The 18,322-nt window shown below is 42.8% G+C and overlaps 3 protein-coding genes across 8 annotated transcripts; all 3 read left to right on the top strand.

Moving 5' to 3' along the window:
* The first annotated feature begins 209 nt into the window (after positions 1–209).
* Positions 210–4,788, top strand: LOC125710181 (Bardet-Biedl syndrome 5 protein homolog). 3 transcript variants are annotated; one of them, XM_048979595.1, is made up of 12 exons: positions 216–373; positions 580–662; positions 1,072–1,164; positions 1,353–1,402; positions 1,508–1,635; positions 1,844–1,979; positions 2,632–2,727; positions 3,217–3,279; positions 3,665–3,799; positions 3,893–3,976; positions 4,310–4,333; positions 4,432–4,788. In XM_048979595.1, exons 1-12 carry the CDS (start codon positions 312–314, stop codon positions 4,531–4,533), a joined length of 1,056 nt encoding a protein of 351 aa, XP_048835552.1. In that variant the 5' UTR covers positions 216–311; the 3' UTR covers positions 4,534–4,788. The 3 variants fall into 3 exon arrangements, with proteins under 3 accessions (XP_048835554.1, XP_048835552.1, XP_048835553.1); XM_048979596.1 differs by having other exon boundaries at positions 218–373; positions 1,099–1,164; XM_048979597.1 differs by lacking the exon at positions 2,632–2,727 and having other exon boundaries at positions 210–373.
* Positions 4,789–6,167: 1,379 nt separating this feature from the next.
* LOC125710175 (kelch-like protein 41b) lies at positions 6,168–9,639 on the top strand. Its single transcript, XM_048979588.1, has 6 exons — positions 6,168–7,380; positions 7,899–8,056; positions 8,151–8,258; positions 8,409–8,594; positions 8,836–8,982; positions 9,412–9,639. Exons 1-6 carry the CDS (start codon positions 6,268–6,270, stop codon positions 9,521–9,523), a joined length of 1,824 nt encoding a protein of 607 aa, XP_048835545.1. The 5' UTR covers positions 6,168–6,267; the 3' UTR covers positions 9,524–9,639.
* A 943-nt stretch (positions 9,640–10,582) lies between these two features.
* ppig (peptidylprolyl isomerase G (cyclophilin G)) lies at positions 10,583–18,319 on the top strand. Of its 4 annotated transcripts, XR_007382927.1 has the most exons (14): positions 10,584–10,685; positions 11,603–11,686; positions 11,772–11,846; positions 12,213–12,320; positions 12,412–12,456; positions 12,551–12,638; positions 12,796–12,825; positions 13,029–13,168; positions 13,327–13,525; positions 13,637–13,810; positions 14,131–14,215; positions 14,312–14,454; positions 14,814–17,121; positions 17,972–18,319. XR_007382927.1 is itself a non-coding variant. In XM_048979587.1 (13 exons), exons 2-13 carry the CDS (start codon positions 11,626–11,628, stop codon positions 15,910–15,912), a joined length of 2,244 nt encoding a protein of 747 aa, XP_048835544.1. In that variant the 5' UTR covers positions 10,583–10,685; positions 11,603–11,625; the 3' UTR covers positions 15,913–18,319. The 4 variants fall into 4 exon arrangements, 3 of the variants coding, with proteins under 3 accessions (XP_048835544.1, XP_048835543.1, XP_048835542.1); XM_048979587.1 differs by having other exon boundaries at positions 10,583–10,685; positions 13,640–13,810; positions 14,814–18,319; XM_048979586.1 differs by having other exon boundaries at positions 10,583–10,685; positions 14,814–18,319.
* Positions 18,320–18,322: the final 3 nt, after the last annotated feature.

Genomic DNA, 18,322 nt, shown 5'->3' with positions numbered 1-18,322 from the left:
TAGTGGTCCGGTGCTAGCGCCGCCTATTGACCAACAGCCACAGCCAGTGCCGAACCCAAACGCCGGCACGCCTAATTTCACATCTTATACTCGAAGTGGGTGCCGGAGGTGAAGCTTTGCTAAGTTAGTGCCCACTCAGAGGACGGCATCGTAGGGTTGAACAGGGGGTGAGTGTAGATACGGTTACCTCACCTTACACCTATATTTCTTCATCGGTGTTACATAACATGCACGTTACCGCGGTGACCCAGAGACAAACACGCAGACCTGCATCCCCATACCGGGCGAGGAGCTGACGCTCGCGGATAATCATGCCTTCTGTGCTGGACACTATTTGGGAAGACAGGGATGTTAGGTTTGACATCACAGCACAGTAAGCTTTGCTTTTCATGTCATACTGCCAGGCGTCAGCTTGTTTCTGTATGCGCATCGTTCTAAATGTTGGTTGATTTTACGTTGTGTTCGGTTGGCAGTAAAAACAGGTGTCATGCCGTTGGCATTGTTTCCGTGATGCATGCATGCATGCGTATAATACACGTTCAGGGTGTTGGATGTTTGCATTGCCATTTCGATTTTTAGGCGCATGAAAACGAGACCCGGTGAAGTCCTGATAGACTGCCTGGATAACATTGAGGACACCAAAGGGAACAACGGAGACCGGGGTACCTGCGGAGGCGCGAGCCGTTCTGCACATTCCGCGGATCTAACGGGCCATCACAGCCTACTTAGCTACTTTATTACCTGCACGCACAACAGTAACACACAGCTATAACATAGCGGACATGGAACCAAAGACCGTCATCACTTAACTTTAAATACTAAAAAAAATCTTCTATCTATATTACTAACTATAGAATGTATGATTTTTTTAAATCGACGTCTGTATGTTTGTATCTTTGTATTTTAGATTAAGTAATCACAACAGTAAGATTGGAACTTGAACCGAACAGTTAAGCTAACTAACCCACAATATCTTTAGCACAGAAAAATAAACGGGGGGAAAAAACATATCACAAAACTTTTGGTTCGTGTATAATGCAATAACTAATCATTGTACTTAGGCCTATATAGGCTATATTTTACTGTTATCCTTTCTAGGTAGGCTGCTGGTCACCAATCTGCGAATTATCTGGCATTCCCTGACTTCGCCGAGGGTGAACCTGTGTAAGTTGGTTTTGTACAGTTTTGAATACGTCAGTTTCTTGTGTTGCTCATTCCAAGCAGCCTATTACGCGCCCTGGACCAGAAGGTTTGCGGAGTACGGTTACCCTCTGCTGGACGTATTGGATATTTCATTGTACTCATTCTATTGTCTGAAGTGAAATTATGAACATTGTTGTGATATTTTTAAGCTGTTGGATACAATTCTGTCATAAACATCACAACAAGGACTGCCAACTCTGTGAGTACATGTTTTTCAGACTAAAATAATTGTCAATTAGCATGTCTTTTCGTTAACATTTTTTTTCTGTCCGTTGTGCCTATAAGATCGGATACTTTATTTCAGAAACTCAGAGGGACCACGGAAGCTCTTTACATCCTGACAAAATGCAATGATACCAGATTTGAGTTCATTTTCACTAACGTTGTTCCTGGAAGCCCAAGGCTGTTCACGTCTGTTATCGCAGTTCACAGGTATTCTGTTAAATGTGTGCTTATATTTCTTGTTGTTTAGTGTCGAACAACTGGGAGGTGATCATGCCAGAAATAAACTGAATTAATTTATTTCATTAAAATGAAAAATTTCATTAAAAATGAATTAATTTTAGTTGTACAGATTCTGTTCACATTCCTTTAGGGGTGATTTATCGTTTTTTTTTTGTTTGTTTGTTTGTTTGTTGAGGGCTTATGAGACCACTAAAATGTACCGTGAGCTAAAACTAAGAGGGGCTCTTATTCAGAACAAGCAGCTGAAACTCCTCCCACAAGAACAGATGTGTGACCAAATTAACGGGGTGTGGAATTTATCCAGTGACCAGGTATGTCTGTTTTCTCGCAGAGGATGCCAAAAAGAGCGATACAAAGTAGGCATGAGCCACTAGTGAAATCCTTTTTTCCTTTACCAATCATAGATAAATTTTACTTTTTAAATTCTTATTATTATTATTTAGCAAACAGTCCTTGGAGCAGTTGGGGGTTAAGGGCCTTACAGTGAAATCACTCAGCTTACCCGACCCAGGGACTTTTCAATCACAGATACACTGTACTAACCCACTGAGCCCCACACCTCCAAATGGGTGCATTATAACTGTGTGGTTTTAAAAGTTCTGTAGAAACCTTAAATGATCATGAAAGCATGCATTTGACTTTTGAGGCAACCTGCAGATTCATTGAATAGGGGTCACTTGACCATTGGTGTGACCGCTGGGAAGTCCTTACCACAGCTGGTGTTTGGGGGGAAAAAAAGGTTTATTTTAAGGGTTTATATCTTGTCTCTCAAAGAGTAATAACTTGTAGGATGTTTCTTGGAAGACAGGTTGGTGTTGCCAAATACTGTCAACCTTGATGAGGCTTAAAGGCAGAGAATGTTAAGCCAACACACGCTATCCATCCATTTTTAATAGCCAGTAAAGCTACCCGGCTTGAATCGCGGTGATTCAGCAGGAATGCTTTAAAGCTTGTCTCTCGTAGGGTAACTTGGGGACGCTCTTTGTCACAAACGTGCGAATTGTGTGGCACGCAAACATGAATGAGACCTTCAACGTCAGTATCCCATATCTGCAGATAGTACGTATGAACGATCTTCTCGAAACACCATCCTTTTGCTCGTGGGAGTTTTACTTACATGTGTTCTGAGGGCAGAAGAATGGTTGATTCAGAGAGATAACCAATCAGATTGTGGAGGAGGTGGATCCAAGCAATTAGAGGAGGTGACACCGAGACATCTGATTGGTCGGTCCCTCCTCCTCTAATTGCTTGGACACACCTGCTCTGCAATCTGGTTGGTTATCTCTCTGAGCCAATAATTTATTCTTGTCCTCAGAACAATGTTGTGTAAGTCAAACTCCCATGAGCCCTCATTTTGAGTAATGTAAAAATACCCTTACTGAGGTGATCTGATATCATTTGTGTAATTAACTGACCTCCACTACTATCCTTGAATTGTCTGTTTTGATGTCAGCTTTTATAACTGAATAATGCCACTACACAGAACAACAAACAATATATACGCTACATGCATTGTTTGACAAATTTGTTCCTTTTTAATCCCCAAAGCGCTCCATCAAGATAAGAGACTCAAAGTTTGGACTAGCATTAGTGATAGAGAGCTCTCAGCAGGTAAATTTGATTGTTTGTCTTTCTCATCATATGAATCCATCCATCCATCCATTTTCCAAACCGCTTATCCTACTGGGTCGCGGGGGGTCCGGAGCCTATCCCAGAAGCAATGGGCACGAGTCAGGGAGCAACCCAGGATGGGGGGCCAGCCCATCGCAGGGCACCATCATATGAATAATCAGTTTAAATAACACAAAAGGTTCTTCAACACTAAATCGGAAATCTCTAGTCAGGGTTCTGAGACATAAGTACATGAACCAATGCATTGATGGCCCAGAAATACCATGTGGTATGTTGAAAATCTAGGCTGAACACTAGAATTCACAGGACTGGAAGGAAGCCAGCTATATAGTTGCATCACGTGTATGTGTGGCTATTTTCCCAGACAGGAGGGTATGTTCTGGGCTTCAAGATCGACCCTGTGGAGAAACTGCAGAGTACAGTGAAGGAGGTCAACTCCTTACACAAGGTTTACTCTGCATGCCCTATCTTTGGGGTGCACTATGAGATGGAGGAGAAGGTGTGTGACTGTTTGCAGGTGATGCTGTATCTTCAGGAATGAAACCCCCATCGCCGCTTAATTTCATTTTTTATTTTGCCTTTGCACTACCAGCCCCAGCCACTGGAGGAACTGACTGTGGAGCAGCCTCCAGATGATATAGAGATTGAGCCTGATCTGCAGACGGATGCATTTACGGTGAGTATGCGTTGCGTCATCGTCATTTTGTAAGCCACAAGAGGGCACTGTTCAGGCACTATTTGAGCCACGTGTTACGTACTTCATGCTATCTTTCTATCGCACAACATTACGGTATTAATTGGGGAATCTCGCATTATTGACAATTTACTTATATAGGAAACTTCTCATTAACTTGCAACTGCAGTAGAATAAATTTATACACATAGAAATCTACAGTTGTTTCAACCTCAGTTTTATACCATTGAATTATTTGAACATTCTGAACATAATTAATAAAAATAAAATATTAGATTCCCACTTGTTTTAATAGTGGCATTTTCCTTTCCTTAGGCATACTTAGCAGATGGTGATAAGGTAATGTTTTTATTTCATTTTTGAGTCCTTGGACACACATGGCTTCGTTTATAAGGATTTAACAGTAAATTAATCACTTTCTGGATTTTGTTCAAAAGCCACAAGACCGGGAGCCTGTTTTTTCTGAAGAGCTTGGCTTAGCTGTGGAGAAACTGAAGGAGGGATTTACACTTCAAGGTCTTTGGGAAGTAATAAGTTAATTAGTTAGATAAAATTCGTGTCATGTTTAATAGAAACAGGAGACATTTCAGGCAAAAAAAGGATTGGCATTGTCATGCCTTGAATCATCCCATGTTTGTTTGTAATATAATACATAATATAAATTATTTTATCTATGTTAATGAATTATACACAGTCATTTATTATACAGAGTCATTTTGTAAGTCATTTGTCATTAGTTAGTTGTGGTATTGAAAACCACAATATTAATCTTCCAATAAAGGTCTTTAAATATGTTTTTGGCCAAGGAACTTGTGTCTTTTCTGATCAAACAAAATAATGATTTCTGCTTAATTTCAGCTACCTGGTTTATAACCAGACACCTGCCTAAAATTAATTTGATTGCAAAACTAAGCTCATCATTGGCTAGCCTATCATGCCCCATCTTAGACACCCTATGTTTAGTCTGACGGTGCTTGGTACCTCTGTGAGTTAGTCATCTATGCCCATATATGGAAGGTTGTGGATTCAAATCCCGTGACTAGAAAAGGACTACCATCACAGTTGGGGCTCTGAGAAAGGCACTTCAGCCCAGCTGCTCCAATAGTGCTGCCGGGCTGTGCTCTCAACTTTTATGTCACTTTGGACAAAGTGTTTATTACACAAACAGCAATGATAGTAATATTCTCTGCAGTGGTATAAAAAATTGGCTTTGTTGGCTGAAGATGTAAGTTTGTTGGTTTTAGGAAAAACAGTTACCATGTTCACAATCATTAGATTTGCTCTCACTGGCAAATAATGAATTAAATATTTAGCTTTCTCTTATTCAGTGAACTTTTTCTGTAAAATTAATTTTATGAACTTCAAGAATCAACTAAAATTACGCAGATGCCTAAAAATAAAGTTGAATGTATATCAGTCCTTATTGTACCTTATTTCCTAAATAATAATGATATTGCACATTAGGGTCAACTTACCTGATGTGTAAATTATACACACTCCCTGGCAAAAAATGGGGAGGGGCTTAATGATGTGCAGTTTGAGTTTGGCCCATTTTTTGCCCAGGAGTGTATATTAGTAAATAGTGTAAAGATAGACGGTGATTATTTCGATTGTTTTTTGGCTGGGGGAGGTAAATTGTTCCTCATTTGTCATTGCTATTTTAAGATGCATGATGGTTTCACTAACACATGGCTCTCTTACCCACCCTCAGGCTCGCACACGCACTTCCTGTCTTTCTCAGTAATTCCTTTAGCCAAACACTTAACTGCTGCTTAGAGTTCTCGGATATTAGCTTTGCCGTTTGCTTTAAATCTGGCGCGTCCTATTTTGATGCTATAGCGATGCGACCGAGTCAGTGAAAATGGTGGAAACGGCCAAATCCAATATCATCACAGGCATAATTCAAGGTTTTAAAGTCACTGTGCTGTGTTAGCTTAGCTGCTAGATGGTGCAAAAGGAGAAAATGCTCTGTATGATTGCATAGGCCACCAATGTTGTTGTAGTGTTGAAGCTGAGCTTCCATAGTAAGACCTACAGTTGCTTCTTTCAGTCTGTGACAGCTGCGTGAGTTGGGACAGCTTTCCCATTTGGCTTGTCTGAATTCCTATAGGCTGGGGTGGGGGTCTAAATTTAGAGAAATGGGATTAAATTGCAGGGGCTTCACACCAGGCTTCGTATGTTACTCAGCCTTTCGCATCCGGAACAGTGTGCTGAGAAGACCTCTGGCCTCTAACGCTCCTTGACTTTATAGCAAAGGACACGTTTCGTGCAAAATGGACCCAGAAAGCATGAAGGAAGATCTGCGCATGTTCCAGAGCACTCTCCTGCAGGAAGGCCTGAAGGACCTACTACACCAGAACAGGCTGGTGGATTGTACTCTTAAAATAGGAGACCGCAGCTTACCATGCCACAGAGTTATCATGGCTGCCTGCAGCCCCTATTTCCGTGACCTTTTCTTCACGGAGGATGGCAAAGAACTGGAGAGCAACAAGGAAGTAGTTATTGAGGACATGGACCCAACAATCATGGACGTAATTATTAACTACCTCTATTCAGCAGAGTTGGAACTCACGGATGACAACGTGCAGGACATTTTTGCTGTGGCAAGCCGCTTCCAGATTCCCTCTGTGTTCACAGCATGTGTGAATTACTTGCAGAGGAAGCTGTCCCTGGCTAACTGTCTGGCCATCTTCAGACTGGGCCTGGTCACCAGCTGCCCTCGACTGGCGATGGCTGCCCGAGACTACATCGCAGACCGTTTCGAGATCGTCGCTAAGGACGAGGAATTCCTCCAGCTGGCGCCCCATGAGCTCTTTGCGATCATCGGTGGAGATGTTCTGAACGTTGAGAAAGAGGAGGTGGTGTTCGAGGCGCTGATGAGGTGGGTGAGGAGCAAGAGGGAGACACGGGCCAAAACCTTGAACGACGCCTTCGAACACATCCGCTTCCGACTCCTGCCGGAAAAGTATTTCAGCGAGAAAGTGGAGAAGGATGACATCATTAAGGCAGACGCGGAACTTTTGAAGAAAATCCAGGTCATCAAAGATGCCTTTGCCGGGAAACTTCCTGAGAATGAAAAAAAGGGAGAGTCTGCGGAGGGGACGGAGAATGGGGAAGGGGAACAGCAGGACAGCAAGCTGCCAGGCTACCTGAATGACGTCCGCAGGGTCGGCATGTACGTCCGGGACCTGATCCTGATGATCAACGACACAGCCGCCGTGGCGTATGACGCCAATGAGAATGAGTGCTTCCTGGCCAGCATGGCGGAGCAGATACCACGCAACCATGTCAGTTTCACCACCAAGAACAACCAGCTCTATGTCATTGGGGGCCTGTTTGTGGATGAGGAGAACAAGGATGTTCCCCTGCAGTGCTACTTCTACCAGGTAATCCACCATCTTTGTCTATTGCATCATCATTACATCATTCTTAAACTCAGGATAGACATTTGAAATGTTATCTGCTATGATTATTTATGCCAAAAATTACTTTTTAATCCCCTACTGCAGTATTCATGGACTGTCAGGGACCCCCAGACAGTCCATGATTTTGCTCCCTCCCAGCTCCCTGCCAGATATTCTACATTTTTGCTTCCTCCTGGTCCCCAAGACCGGGTTGGAAAACATTGCCATATTGGATGCCATCTTTCATGTTATTAGATGTTTATCATCTGTATTATGTACGTTTCCGTATTCAGAAGGTGCTTTTGTAAAAGCGACATAGAATTGAGGCCAATAGCACATTGCAAACATACATGCCATCAAGGAGTCCACTGGGCATGAGGTCAGCCAGGCTGAGCTGCCCATGAACGCCCAGGTACGAGTGTAAGCAGTACTGGAGCAGGAGCTACACGGCTTCTCACAAAGCAAGAACCTGTTATGTGAAAGTTCTGTTTTTGTTTCAGTTGGACAGTCTGAGTACTGAATGGATTCCCCTTCCTGCAATGCCATCTCCCCGATGTCTGTTCGGCATAGGAGAGTGTGGAGCCCTCCTTTTCGCTGTGGCCGGGAGAGACCTCCAGACCAACGATGCTCTCGACTCAGTGATGTGTTACGATATCGAGTATGGCTGAGGTCACAGATGTGAAGCCTTATGCTTCTGAGAGGTTTTGAGAGGGTGATAAATTTTCTTTTTCCGTCTTTGGTAAATCCCTCAGGAAAATGAAGTGGCATGCATCCAAGAGGTTGCCATTATGCATCTTTGGCCACGCTGTGGTGTCCTACAATGACCTGGTATACTGCATTGGAGGACAGACTGAAGATAGGTGTGACCTCCGTCTTCTCATTCACTGCACATGCAAACCCGTACATTTTATATGACAGCTATATACTATTAATCTGAATATGTTTAGGTTCACAAATAGGTGTGATTTAACTATGGACAAAAAACATCATAAATATCATCTGTGACACAGCAAATTCATCAACAAGATGTTCGTTTACAACCACAAGAAGTCAGAATGGAGTGAGGTGGCTGGTATGAAAACGGCAAGAGCGATGTTTGGAGCTGTCTTGCACAAAGGAAAAATCATAGTTACTGGAGGAGCCAATGAAGAAGGTCTTTTAGCTTCATCCGAAATCTATGACTTTGGAACCAACAAGTATGTCTGATTCTGTCATATGTATTCGGTTATCATTTGCTGTTGTGTCTATAGCTGGAATTAAACGATACGAAAATTCTGCATTTTAATCCCTAAGATTTAAAAGTTCACAGTTTACCTTTTAATTGACAATGAATGGGAGGATGTTACATAAGTAGCGATAAATCTTATTTTTTTATAAAGTTGTAAGCCAATTCGTGAGATTTGTTCATGTGAGTCCTGTGTGCTCGTTCCATTTCAGATGGGAAACCTTCACAGAGTTCCCACAGGAAAGGAGCTCCGTCAATCTAGTGAGCAACGCAGGGAGTCTGTATGCAGTGGGGGGGTTCACCATGGTTGAGGGCGAGAACAAAGAGTGCACCCCCACAGAAGTCACCGACGTCTGGCAGTAAGCTTAACGGCCTTTTTTTAAAAAAATTATCAATGCTAGATCTTTCCAGGCCTGTCATTGTATAATAATTCTTCTGCTGGTAAAGAGAAATCACTGAAAAACACTGGAAGTCTTTATTTTGGTTACAACTATTTATACTACAAAGCATGGGTGGAAATTACAACAATTGAAACGATCAAAACCAGCCAATAACCCAATAACCCAAAGTTATGTCCTTGCTACAGACCGGGCCCCATGCAGGCATATCATATTGGGCCCCCTTAGTCCAGCTATTTTCCTAATTTTCTAGGCTCCCTGTCACTCAGGGGCCCTTGGAATCGTCCTAACTTCCCCCTGCCTTTCAGCACCCCTGCCTGCAGTTGTTATTAAACTTCTCCTTATCCGCTGGACAATTGTAACTTACTGCTTCTGTTGTGCTTCCGCCAGGTATGATGAAGAAAAGAAAGAGTGGGGTGGGATGCTGCAGGAAATGCGCTACGCCTCCAGATCATCCTGCGTGTCCATGCGCCTGAACGTGGCCAGGATGCCCCAGCTATAATCCAAATTAACTGTGGGCAATTATTCCGTTGTATTCCGGTTTCAACTGTCGGCTAATTATCTAACATAATCGGTATGTGCGTACTTTTTGGATACAATAAATATTTGTTACCTGTGTGCCTGTGATTGATTTTTTTTACTGTAGTATACATTGTGATGAAGACTCCTTAGTGGTTATATACTGAGGAAAATAAAAATCTGAGTGAAAGCTGCCAAGTATTTACATCCAAGAACAAATTACGGTAAGAAACATATTGTGATATATTGGGTTAGGTTTACGGTTTCACCTAGGCCTGCATTGCGTTCATCTGAGACGAAAGGTATTTCAGTCTAGAAAATTTTGCTTAAGTTCTCGCAACAATCCACAACATTTCAATTAAAGTTTTCAAAAATGTCTGGAAACCCCAAACTTACGTTGCAAAATTGTTGGAAACACTCCAGATGAAACCCAATTATAGAAAACTATTAAAGAAATATTTTAGTATAAATCTGAATTCGACCTTTAAAATTCGATAGCTGAAACTCGGTTTGTTAGAATAAAATTCGATAAAACTCGCTGCAAACTTCAGAGGAAGAGCGGAATTCAACCTAGCTATAAAACACCATGTTAGTATATCTGGATGTCATGCACAGTTAAAGCTTAACGAATTAACAACGCAATTAAAACTTTAAAATGTACGAGAAGCAAAAACTGTGTTACACGCATTGATTGTATTAAAAAGTACAATTTACTTGAGTTTTAGATTGCATCACTCCTGGATTATGCTGTATTCATATACTTTGTAACAGACTTACAGTATCATGTTTGTGTACGTGTGTGTGTATGAATGTGCATACATTTGTGTATATGTATATACATAAACAATCTGCAGTGGTTTTAATATATTCTGTTTAAACTGGTAAAATATACATAATAAAAATAAAGAAATTAACGAAATTTGCCATAATTCTACTGCATTTCTGCAACTGTCCCCTCGCGCCAGAGGGGGCGAGCTGCGCACGAGCCCGCGAGATCGGGAAGATGAGCACGGGCGCGTCGACTGGCGGATTTTACCCGAAATGCACCAGCGCGCCTCACAGCGCCATCTTTAGAAAACACTCAGGGGGGAAGAGCCTAGTAGTCTTCCTCGTTTTTTTTGTAGAGAGTTTTAAGCCGTGCTTAGGTAAACCTTACAGCCGTCTTCACGCAGTTGTAATTGTAACGTATTGCTGCGTTTTCTCAGCTGAAATATATAGGTATGGCGGTTTTTTTAACTCCCTCAGTGTAAGAAGCGTTTTGGGTTGTATGTGGTAGCTAGCTGGTTAAGATGCAGGCCACAGTCCAGACACGAAGCAGCGACAAGCGCTCTGTTAAACCGTTAACGACCATGCTGTGGCTGAACTATCGTGTTTAGGCGGTGATTTTCTCATAGGGAGCCCGTGTGCTTCTCCTTGTTACCGGTTCCCCCGGCGCGCCGCCCGCATTCTGTCCGCCGGACCGCGAAGGGCGCGATCGATGTGACACACTTGTTTGAATGAGCCCGGCTAAAGACCGAACGACTGGGCTGCTGTTCATCTGAAAATCCACATAAGGGATCCGGCTTTATACCGTCCGGGCACCCAGTTTGCACTCAAATTACGTTTCTACTATCTTCCTCTGCTTGGAAGTCATGCATGTCGTGTTAGCAAGCCGGTAACGAGGGCCGGTGGTGAGCGTGGCTATACCTGGGGTGTTGAATCTGTCCATCACCTGCGTAATATTGCAAACGACTCGCTGATGTCCATGTTTTCTCGGATGCCTTTTTAGTGACAGAACTGCTTGGTTTTATAAAACCGATCAGATTAGTCCCGTTTCCCTGATCGCTTTAGTCCCAGGCGGTGATTTGACTGTTTGAGTATTAAGTGTATTTCATTTGCTTCTTTGAAAAGCTGCACTGATGTTCTACGCCGTTAGCTATTGTGAAATTACGGGATGCGTACATGCATGATTAATCGTAATACGTCTGCACAGTTACAGAAACCATCAATGAATAACTCGGGTTTGGTTCGCGGTAGATACGCTATCATCTGCATTGCTTTTTTTCGCTGTGATGTGTTTCAGCGAGCAATCGACCGAGGGAGACCATGGGGGTGAAGGTGCAGCGTCCTCGGTGCTTTTTTGACATCGGCATCAGCAACGTGTTGGGTGAGCCGATCACGTACATTTTTTTCCCTCCCACGTTCATCCGTATGTGCAGGTCACCTTGTCATGCCTCTCTGTCTTTCTTCAGTGGGAAGAGTTATCGTTGAACTTTTCTCTGACGTGTGTCCTAAAACGTGTGAGAACTTCCGCTGCCTCTGCACAGGTAACAAGGTCCCGATCTACCTACCGACTATATCGAGTTTTCAGTTGTAACTGCCAAACATGTATAAAATTCTTTGCTCATGCTATTGTGCATGGTGTGTTCGCAGATAGTGTAAAGATATGCTGACCATTATTTGATATGATCAATTCTCTGTATACCCTTTGTTTTTGTTGGATTCAAACCTCTGTCTTACTGTTCCTGCTCATTTAAGTGACAATATGATTGTATCTGAATGGGAAAGTCTACTTAAAAGTTTACTTTAAAAAGCTGATACTTCAGTTATGCATGTGATGATGGATGTTTTGCATACGGGGGTGTGATTAGCAGAGATTTCGTTGCTCTTAACTCTCTTCACGTGTTCTCTAGGTGAAAAAGGATTGGGGAAGGGCACACAGAAACCGCTGCATTATAAAGGATGTGTGTTTCATAGAGTCGTGAAGGATTTTATGATTCAAGGTGGAGACTTCAGCGAAGGTAGGATCTTGCGTACAATGTACCTGTGTGTCTTTTGCGGATTTGGCTGTTGGCTCTGTATCATTTGGGCGTGCTCGGGCTGTCGTCGCAGGCAATGGTAGAGGTGGGGAGTCAATCTACGGAGGATTCTTTGAAGGTAGGAATGATGATTTAAGAAAAATGTTTGGTTTTGAACAGTGATGCACCATCAGCTTCAGGGGATAAATCTTTCTGAATTTTTATTTCTGTAGATGAAAGCTTTTCTGTCAAACACAATAAGGAGTATCTTTTGTCTATGGCAAACAGAGGCAAAGATACCAATGGGTCACAGTTCTTCATGTAAGTATGTGTTTAACAGTATAAACGTTTGTCTTTTCTTACTGTGAATGAAACAAAGTTGCATATTCTGATTTAAGTAATAGCAGTTTGTGTTTTGTTTTTTGTTTTATTTTGTTTGTGTTCATTCCTTTCCCCAACAATGAATTATGGTCATCAGAACAACAAAGCCCACACCGCACCTAGATGGGTAGGTTACTGTATGTTACATATTTTATTGATGTAGCATAAATACCATTATTAACTTTCCAGAGAATAATTACGTTGTTTCAGATGTTTTTTTTTTTTTTTTTTTAATGCGACTTGCAGATATTCAACTTTTGTATTGGTAACGCTGAACGTTTTTCCCAGCAGGTTGTATAATAATTTATATTCCATATGTTCATATTTTAGTGTCCACGTGGTCTTCGGTCAGGTAATCGCAGGTCAAGATGTGATTAAGACCATTGAAAGTCAGAAGACGGATGCCAGCAGCAGACCTTATGCAGAAGTGAAAGTTCTGAACTGCGGGGAACTCATTCCCAAATCAAAAGGTTTGTGTGTCCTGCTGCTATTCCAGTTTAACTGAAAGTAGACTTGAGTATTTTATTTGAGCCTGTTGGTCTAATTTTAGGTGAACTCAGCCAAAATTTGAATGCACGGTTTCTTTACTTATGGTGCCATGGAAATCAAACCAGAAATATTTCCGCAGCGAAAAAAGAGGAGAAGAAGAGGCAGAAGTCTAGCGCCTCTAGCGACAGCGACAGCTCGAGTGAGTCCGAGTCCTCGGAGGATTCTTCCTCCGAGTCAGGAGATTCCGAGAAGGAGTCGAAGAAGCGGAAGAAGAAGCACAAGAAAGAGTCCAAGAAGAGGAAGAAGGAAAAGAAAGAAAAGAAACAGCCAACAAAAGGGTTGGTGGAGGCTCTGAGATTTGCAGTGAAGCATAAGCTTAGTGAGAGTCGTACATCCCTGCGTGCTGTGAGCAGCAGTTGGCCTGACCTCAGTGTCCTTTGTGATGTCAGCAGTAATAATGAGGAGAGCGCTGAGGAGAAGCCCGAGGTCCAGCCCATCTCCACTGTGAGGCCTGAAGAGATTCCCCCTATCCCAGAAAACAAGTTCCTTATGCGGAGGAGTCCCCTGCCGCAGCCGAAAGAGGATGAGGTGAAGGAAAAAAGGAAGGAAAAACCCAGGGAAAGGTATGTTTTGTGATTCTAAACCTGTTTGCACACCGAGTCGACAGCAAAAAAAAACTAGCGCCAACCATTGCTTTGGAACACGGTCCGATCAGAGAGTTCGTTTTCACGGGCTAACTTCAGCATGCTAAATTGGCCAAAAGAGTGCTGACAGGGACCAACCATGTCCGACCATTCTGTACACACCGGCCTAATAGGCATGCACTGACTCACTGACAGCCCAACGACTGAAAATCGCCTTGGTATGTTCTTGGCTTGAGACTTGTGGTGGTCATTGTGCTATATGTATGCAAGTGATTTTAGTGTGTTTGCCATTTTTTCAGCTTGTTGCTAAATTCTCATCCATCGTCGTATCGGAGGATGCTGGTAACAAGATCTGGCAGGAAGATTAAAGGAAGGGGGCCGAGGGTAAGTATTTCACCATACAGCTGATGCTCATTGACTACATCAGGAAAACAAGTCCTATGAATTGTGACACGCCTTGCTTTTTCCGTCTCTCCTCAGCGTTACCGAACACCCTCGCGCTCCAGGTCCAGGTCGAGAGACAGATTCCGGCGCAGCGAGACCCCACCGCACTGGCGCCAGGAGATGCAACGAGCCCAGAGAATGAGGGCACCTAGTGGAGAGCGCTGGATCAAGGGGGACAAGTGAGTCCTCTGGGTTGTGTTTGACACTCGCACATCCTCTACATGTTGCTGTGTTTATCATTGCAGAAAAGTCTTAAGTACACTCTATCTGCACAAAGGGCATGTTCAATAGGGATTAAGTGACACACAGACATGTGTAGACTCTATTCATGCTGTATCTGGATCCTAAAGTGGTTCAGGAAGTTCTTTGTTAAAGATTATAACTGATATCCCTCGTGTGGGATTGAACCTGAATTCTTTTATAATTAGCACCCGTTTGTCTTATGTAGGTTTTTTTTGGGGGGTGGGTCATCTTGAGTTTAGTGGTCATGTAATTAATTAAAATTGTAATTTATACATTAATTTTATTTATTTCAAAGGAGTGATTTGGTGGAGAACAAGAATGAAGCCGTGAAGCCCCCAGTAAGAGGGAGGGAGAGAAAGACCTCGGAGAACAAACACGATGCTTCAGATAGTCCTGGAAGGAACAAAGAGAAGAAGGAGGAGAAGAGGGGTCACTCACACAGGTCTGGAAGCAAAGACAAGGAGGCCCAAAAAAACACAGACAAGGACGACAAGGATGATAAGCATAACAAGCACAAGGCCAAGAAGAAGGGCAGATCTCGAAGCCAGAGTAAGAGTAAGGAGAAGGGTGGCAGGTCAAGGAGCAGAGAGAGGGATCACAAGCGAGGGAAAGCTGGTGAGAGAAGGGGCAGATCAAAGAGCAAAGAGCGAAATGACACCAAAGGGAAGGAGAAACCAGCGGAACCGGGAGCAAAGGAACAAGAGAAGAGTAAAGAAGGGACCAGGCCTGCAACTGAGGCTGACAGCAAGGAAAAGGAGGAGAGGAGAGGCAGGAATGGGGAGAAGTTTAGGGCAAAGTCTAGGAGCAAGGAGCGGCACCAGAGGTCCAGCAGCAGGAGTAGGGAGAGGGGCAGACGAGCGTCGTCCCGTGACAGAGAGCGGGACAGGGGACGGGACCGGCAGCGCAGCAGGAGCCGAGACCGCCAGCGCAACAGAGACAGAGAGGACCGGAGGCGAGGTAGATCCAGGAGCCGTGACCGAAAGAGGAGCCCTGAACAGACCAACAGCAAGGACTCCAGGAAGAGCAGGCGCTCCAGGAGCAGAAGTGCTGACAAGGACCGCAGCCAAAACAAAGACGGCTCCTCTCGTCAGTCAAGGAGTAGGGAGCGTGAGGAGGCCCGCAGGAGGAAGCGGTCGAGGAGCCGCGAGAGCAGCAGCAGCTCTGAGAGTGACGCAGCAAAGAGGGGCAGAAACAAGGATCGAAGGAGCTCAGGGAGTAAGAGCCCCAGCTCTAAGAAGAGAGAGGGCGGCCGACAAACGGAGCCGCCTCCCAAGGCTAAGGAGGACAAGAAGAAGGCTGATGAGGAGCAAGACCAGAAGTCAAAGAGCCAGGAAAAAGAGAGCGATCACAAAAAGAAGTACAATTCCAGCCCAAGTTCAGATGAAAGCGATTAATGTTGCTTGCAGTTTTCCTGACACTTTGAAGCATTTCTTTCTGGACAAAAAAAAAAACAGTGGTTCATACAGCTACAGACAGGTTGGAGATCTTTTTAAATAACTTCAGTTGACTGTTGGAGGAATTGGCAGTCTGGGATATTTATAATACTGAAGTTTTATTAAAACTTTAGGAGCTGGTTTTGTTGTTTTTGGGTGTGACTCTTGAGATTGGAGTTATTTTTGTATTGATTTGAGTGAAGTTCCATCTTCTACCAACATGGGATGACCAGTGTGAATGCTGTACAACAGTCACTTGAGTACAAAGTGGCCCCTTTAAAGTGACTGACTTGCCTCCATGGTAATATTTGTTATAGAGTGGATCTTAGTTGCTGTTCTGTTTCCCATGGCTTTCTTCTCTCACGTTCCTTCCAACAACCCTCCCCTTAATGTGTACAACTGTAAAAAAAGAATTGATTTCTGTCAACGACACATGGCTAAATGGACCTTCTTTTTGTTTCCTACAACAGATTTTCAATGATGTTAATGCCAGATTAGTTTGATGCATCGGCTGTGTATTTCTGATGCTGGTTCAGATACGTCTGAGCTGTTGAAGTCAGTGGTAAAGTAAACAGTCAATAGGCGCTTACCATGCGCACCAGTGGTAAGAGTGTTTATCTGCCTGTTAAAGGTCCTTTTGTTAAAATACTGTAAGAGGATAAATCAGTGATGATGTTGGATTGTATGACCTCAGAATGATTCTATTTTTACTTGTTCTTTGGAAAGAAATGTCAATTCACCTGATTTTTGTCAGTACTTGTTTTGCTTCAGCTGGGTTGATTTAGATGTCTCCCTTTTTCATTGTACGCTGATACTTTTTTTATCTGTAAATTCTTAAGTTGGGTACCTGGCATGAGGAGATGTTGCAGATGAATGCCCCAAACTGAGTGTACAGAATAAACTGAAATGGCTTCCCTCCTCTCCTCCAAGAAACTGTCAACCCTATCTGCTAAGTCAGTGAATTTGTGAATTCTTGCTAAATATTCCATATCTTACATGCTAAATGATATAGAGAAGATGTGTAAATATGCCTCTCTCCTGTTTTGGACTGCGCACCCCCCCCCCCAGTGTATTACAGCTACACATGTAGGCCCCTACCCCCTGATCCTCCTGTGAATGAGAATTTCAAGCTTTACGGTGTAAACAAATAAGATTCCTTAGATTGTGAAGGTGAGTATTACAATAAAACCCTATGTACCACAGGTGAATTTGTATCAGCCCTTACTGTGAATTCCTTAATGCAGAATTTAAGTTGGGTAGTTAGACTTGAATCATTCTAAAGGATTAATTTCGGGGCTGTGATGGTGGTACATGTATATTAGGGAAATATTTCCATAAATTATGCACTGTATAGTAGGATGAAGTTACTAAGGTCACCTGGCATATTCAGCTACAGCAAGTATTTTTAATGCCTCATTATTTTGTGTCATTTAAGAAATTTTAATCAGTTGATTATGTGTCATTGATTTTTGCAGCATTGGTTTGTAAACATTCAAAAAGATTTTCTGTGAGTGATCATTTTAGTTTGTTGGTGCAGTAGTTCCCCACACTATCTTATTACTTTGACAGGTAAGGGTATGAATTTGATTTAAAGTCTCAGACTGTAGACTGTTAAAACATATATTGTTCTTTCTTGTTGCGGTTCGTTTTTTGTGCTGGCTCCTCACGGCCGTTGTCATTAGCAGATTTGGGTAGAAAACATTAACCATAGCAATTTTATGCTTGATGACGCAAGATAAAAATTAGCTTGTAACTGTGTCAATGTTATATACTCTGCAAAGATGTAACTTCAACAGTCCATTTAGAGAGATGCCAGACAATCAAACTTTTACCATCGACTGACAGTTTCTGCATGTGTCCCAAGGCCCACACTTATTGTCAACCAGACAGCTTAATTGGGAAGACTGGTGTCACCAGGCAAAGGAGAGCTGATGAAAAGCTATCTAATACGTTAATATGCAATACATTTAAGGAGAACGTTTAAGAAATGTCATTATCATTAGTATTATTTTCTCCAAAGGCTGCTTGGCAACAGTGGTTCCGGAGAGGATCTTAGCCCATTCTTAGTGGACAAGACTGTGTCACAACATTGTACTGTGGACACTATTCATTCGCAAAGAAGTCTTTGTGGTGGGTGCAGATTTCGCTCCAGGCCTGATCATTTCTACATGTGCCTTTGTTATATGGCGTTTAAACTTGGATTTGGGTTTTCCATTATGTTAATATTGTTTAACCAGGATGTATATTGTGAATGACAAACTGTTCCAGAATTAGTAAGTTTTGCATAGCAATAAGATTTAAAAGTAGTATATAAAATGTATCCCCTTTCTGTTTTACCAATAAATTGTATTCATGCTTTTTGAAAGTATAT

Source organism: Brienomyrus brachyistius, chromosome 16 (assembly GCF_023856365.1).
Source record: "Brienomyrus brachyistius isolate T26 chromosome 16, BBRACH_0.4, whole genome shotgun sequence".
Classification (NCBI taxonomy): Eukaryota; Metazoa; Chordata; class Actinopteri; order Osteoglossiformes; family Mormyridae; genus Brienomyrus; species Brienomyrus brachyistius.
Note: the sequence above shows the minus strand (reverse complement) of the source record. Positions and strands in the feature narration are given on the sequence as shown.

Excerpts from the sequence above, each read along its gene's own strand:
- LOC125710181 (XM_048979595.1), top strand. The coding sequence starts at position 312 with ATGCCTTCTGTGCTGGACACTATTTGGGAAGACAGGGATGTTAGGTTT. Across the intron at positions 663-1,071 it reads AGGGAACAACGGAGACCGGG|GCTATATTTTACTGTTATCC; the intron begins GTACCTGCGGAG and ends AGGCCTATATAG. Across the intron at positions 3,977-4,309 it reads TGCAGACGGATGCATTTACG|GCATACTTAGCAGATGGTGA; the intron begins GTGAGTATGCGT and ends TCCTTTCCTTAG.
- LOC125710175 (XM_048979588.1), top strand. The coding sequence starts at position 6,268 with ATGGACCCAGAAAGCATGAAGGAAGATCTGCGCATGTTCCAGAGCACT. Across the intron at positions 7,381-7,898 it reads TGCAGTGCTACTTCTACCAG|TTGGACAGTCTGAGTACTGA; the intron begins GTAATCCACCAT and ends TTTTTGTTTCAG. Across the intron at positions 8,057-8,150 it reads GTGATGTGTTACGATATCGA|GAAAATGAAGTGGCATGCAT; the intron begins GTATGGCTGAGG and ends TAAATCCCTCAG.
- ppig (XM_048979586.1), top strand. The coding sequence starts at position 11,626 with ATGGGGGTGAAGGTGCAGCGTCCTCGGTGCTTTTTTGACATCGGCATC. Across the intron at positions 13,169-13,326 it reads ACTCATTCCCAAATCAAAAG|CGAAAAAAGAGGAGAAGAAG; the intron begins GTTTGTGTGTCC and ends ATATTTCCGCAG. Across the intron at positions 13,526-13,636 it reads AAGAAACAGCCAACAAAAGG|CAGTAATAATGAGGAGAGCG; the intron begins GTTGGTGGAGGC and ends TTGTGATGTCAG.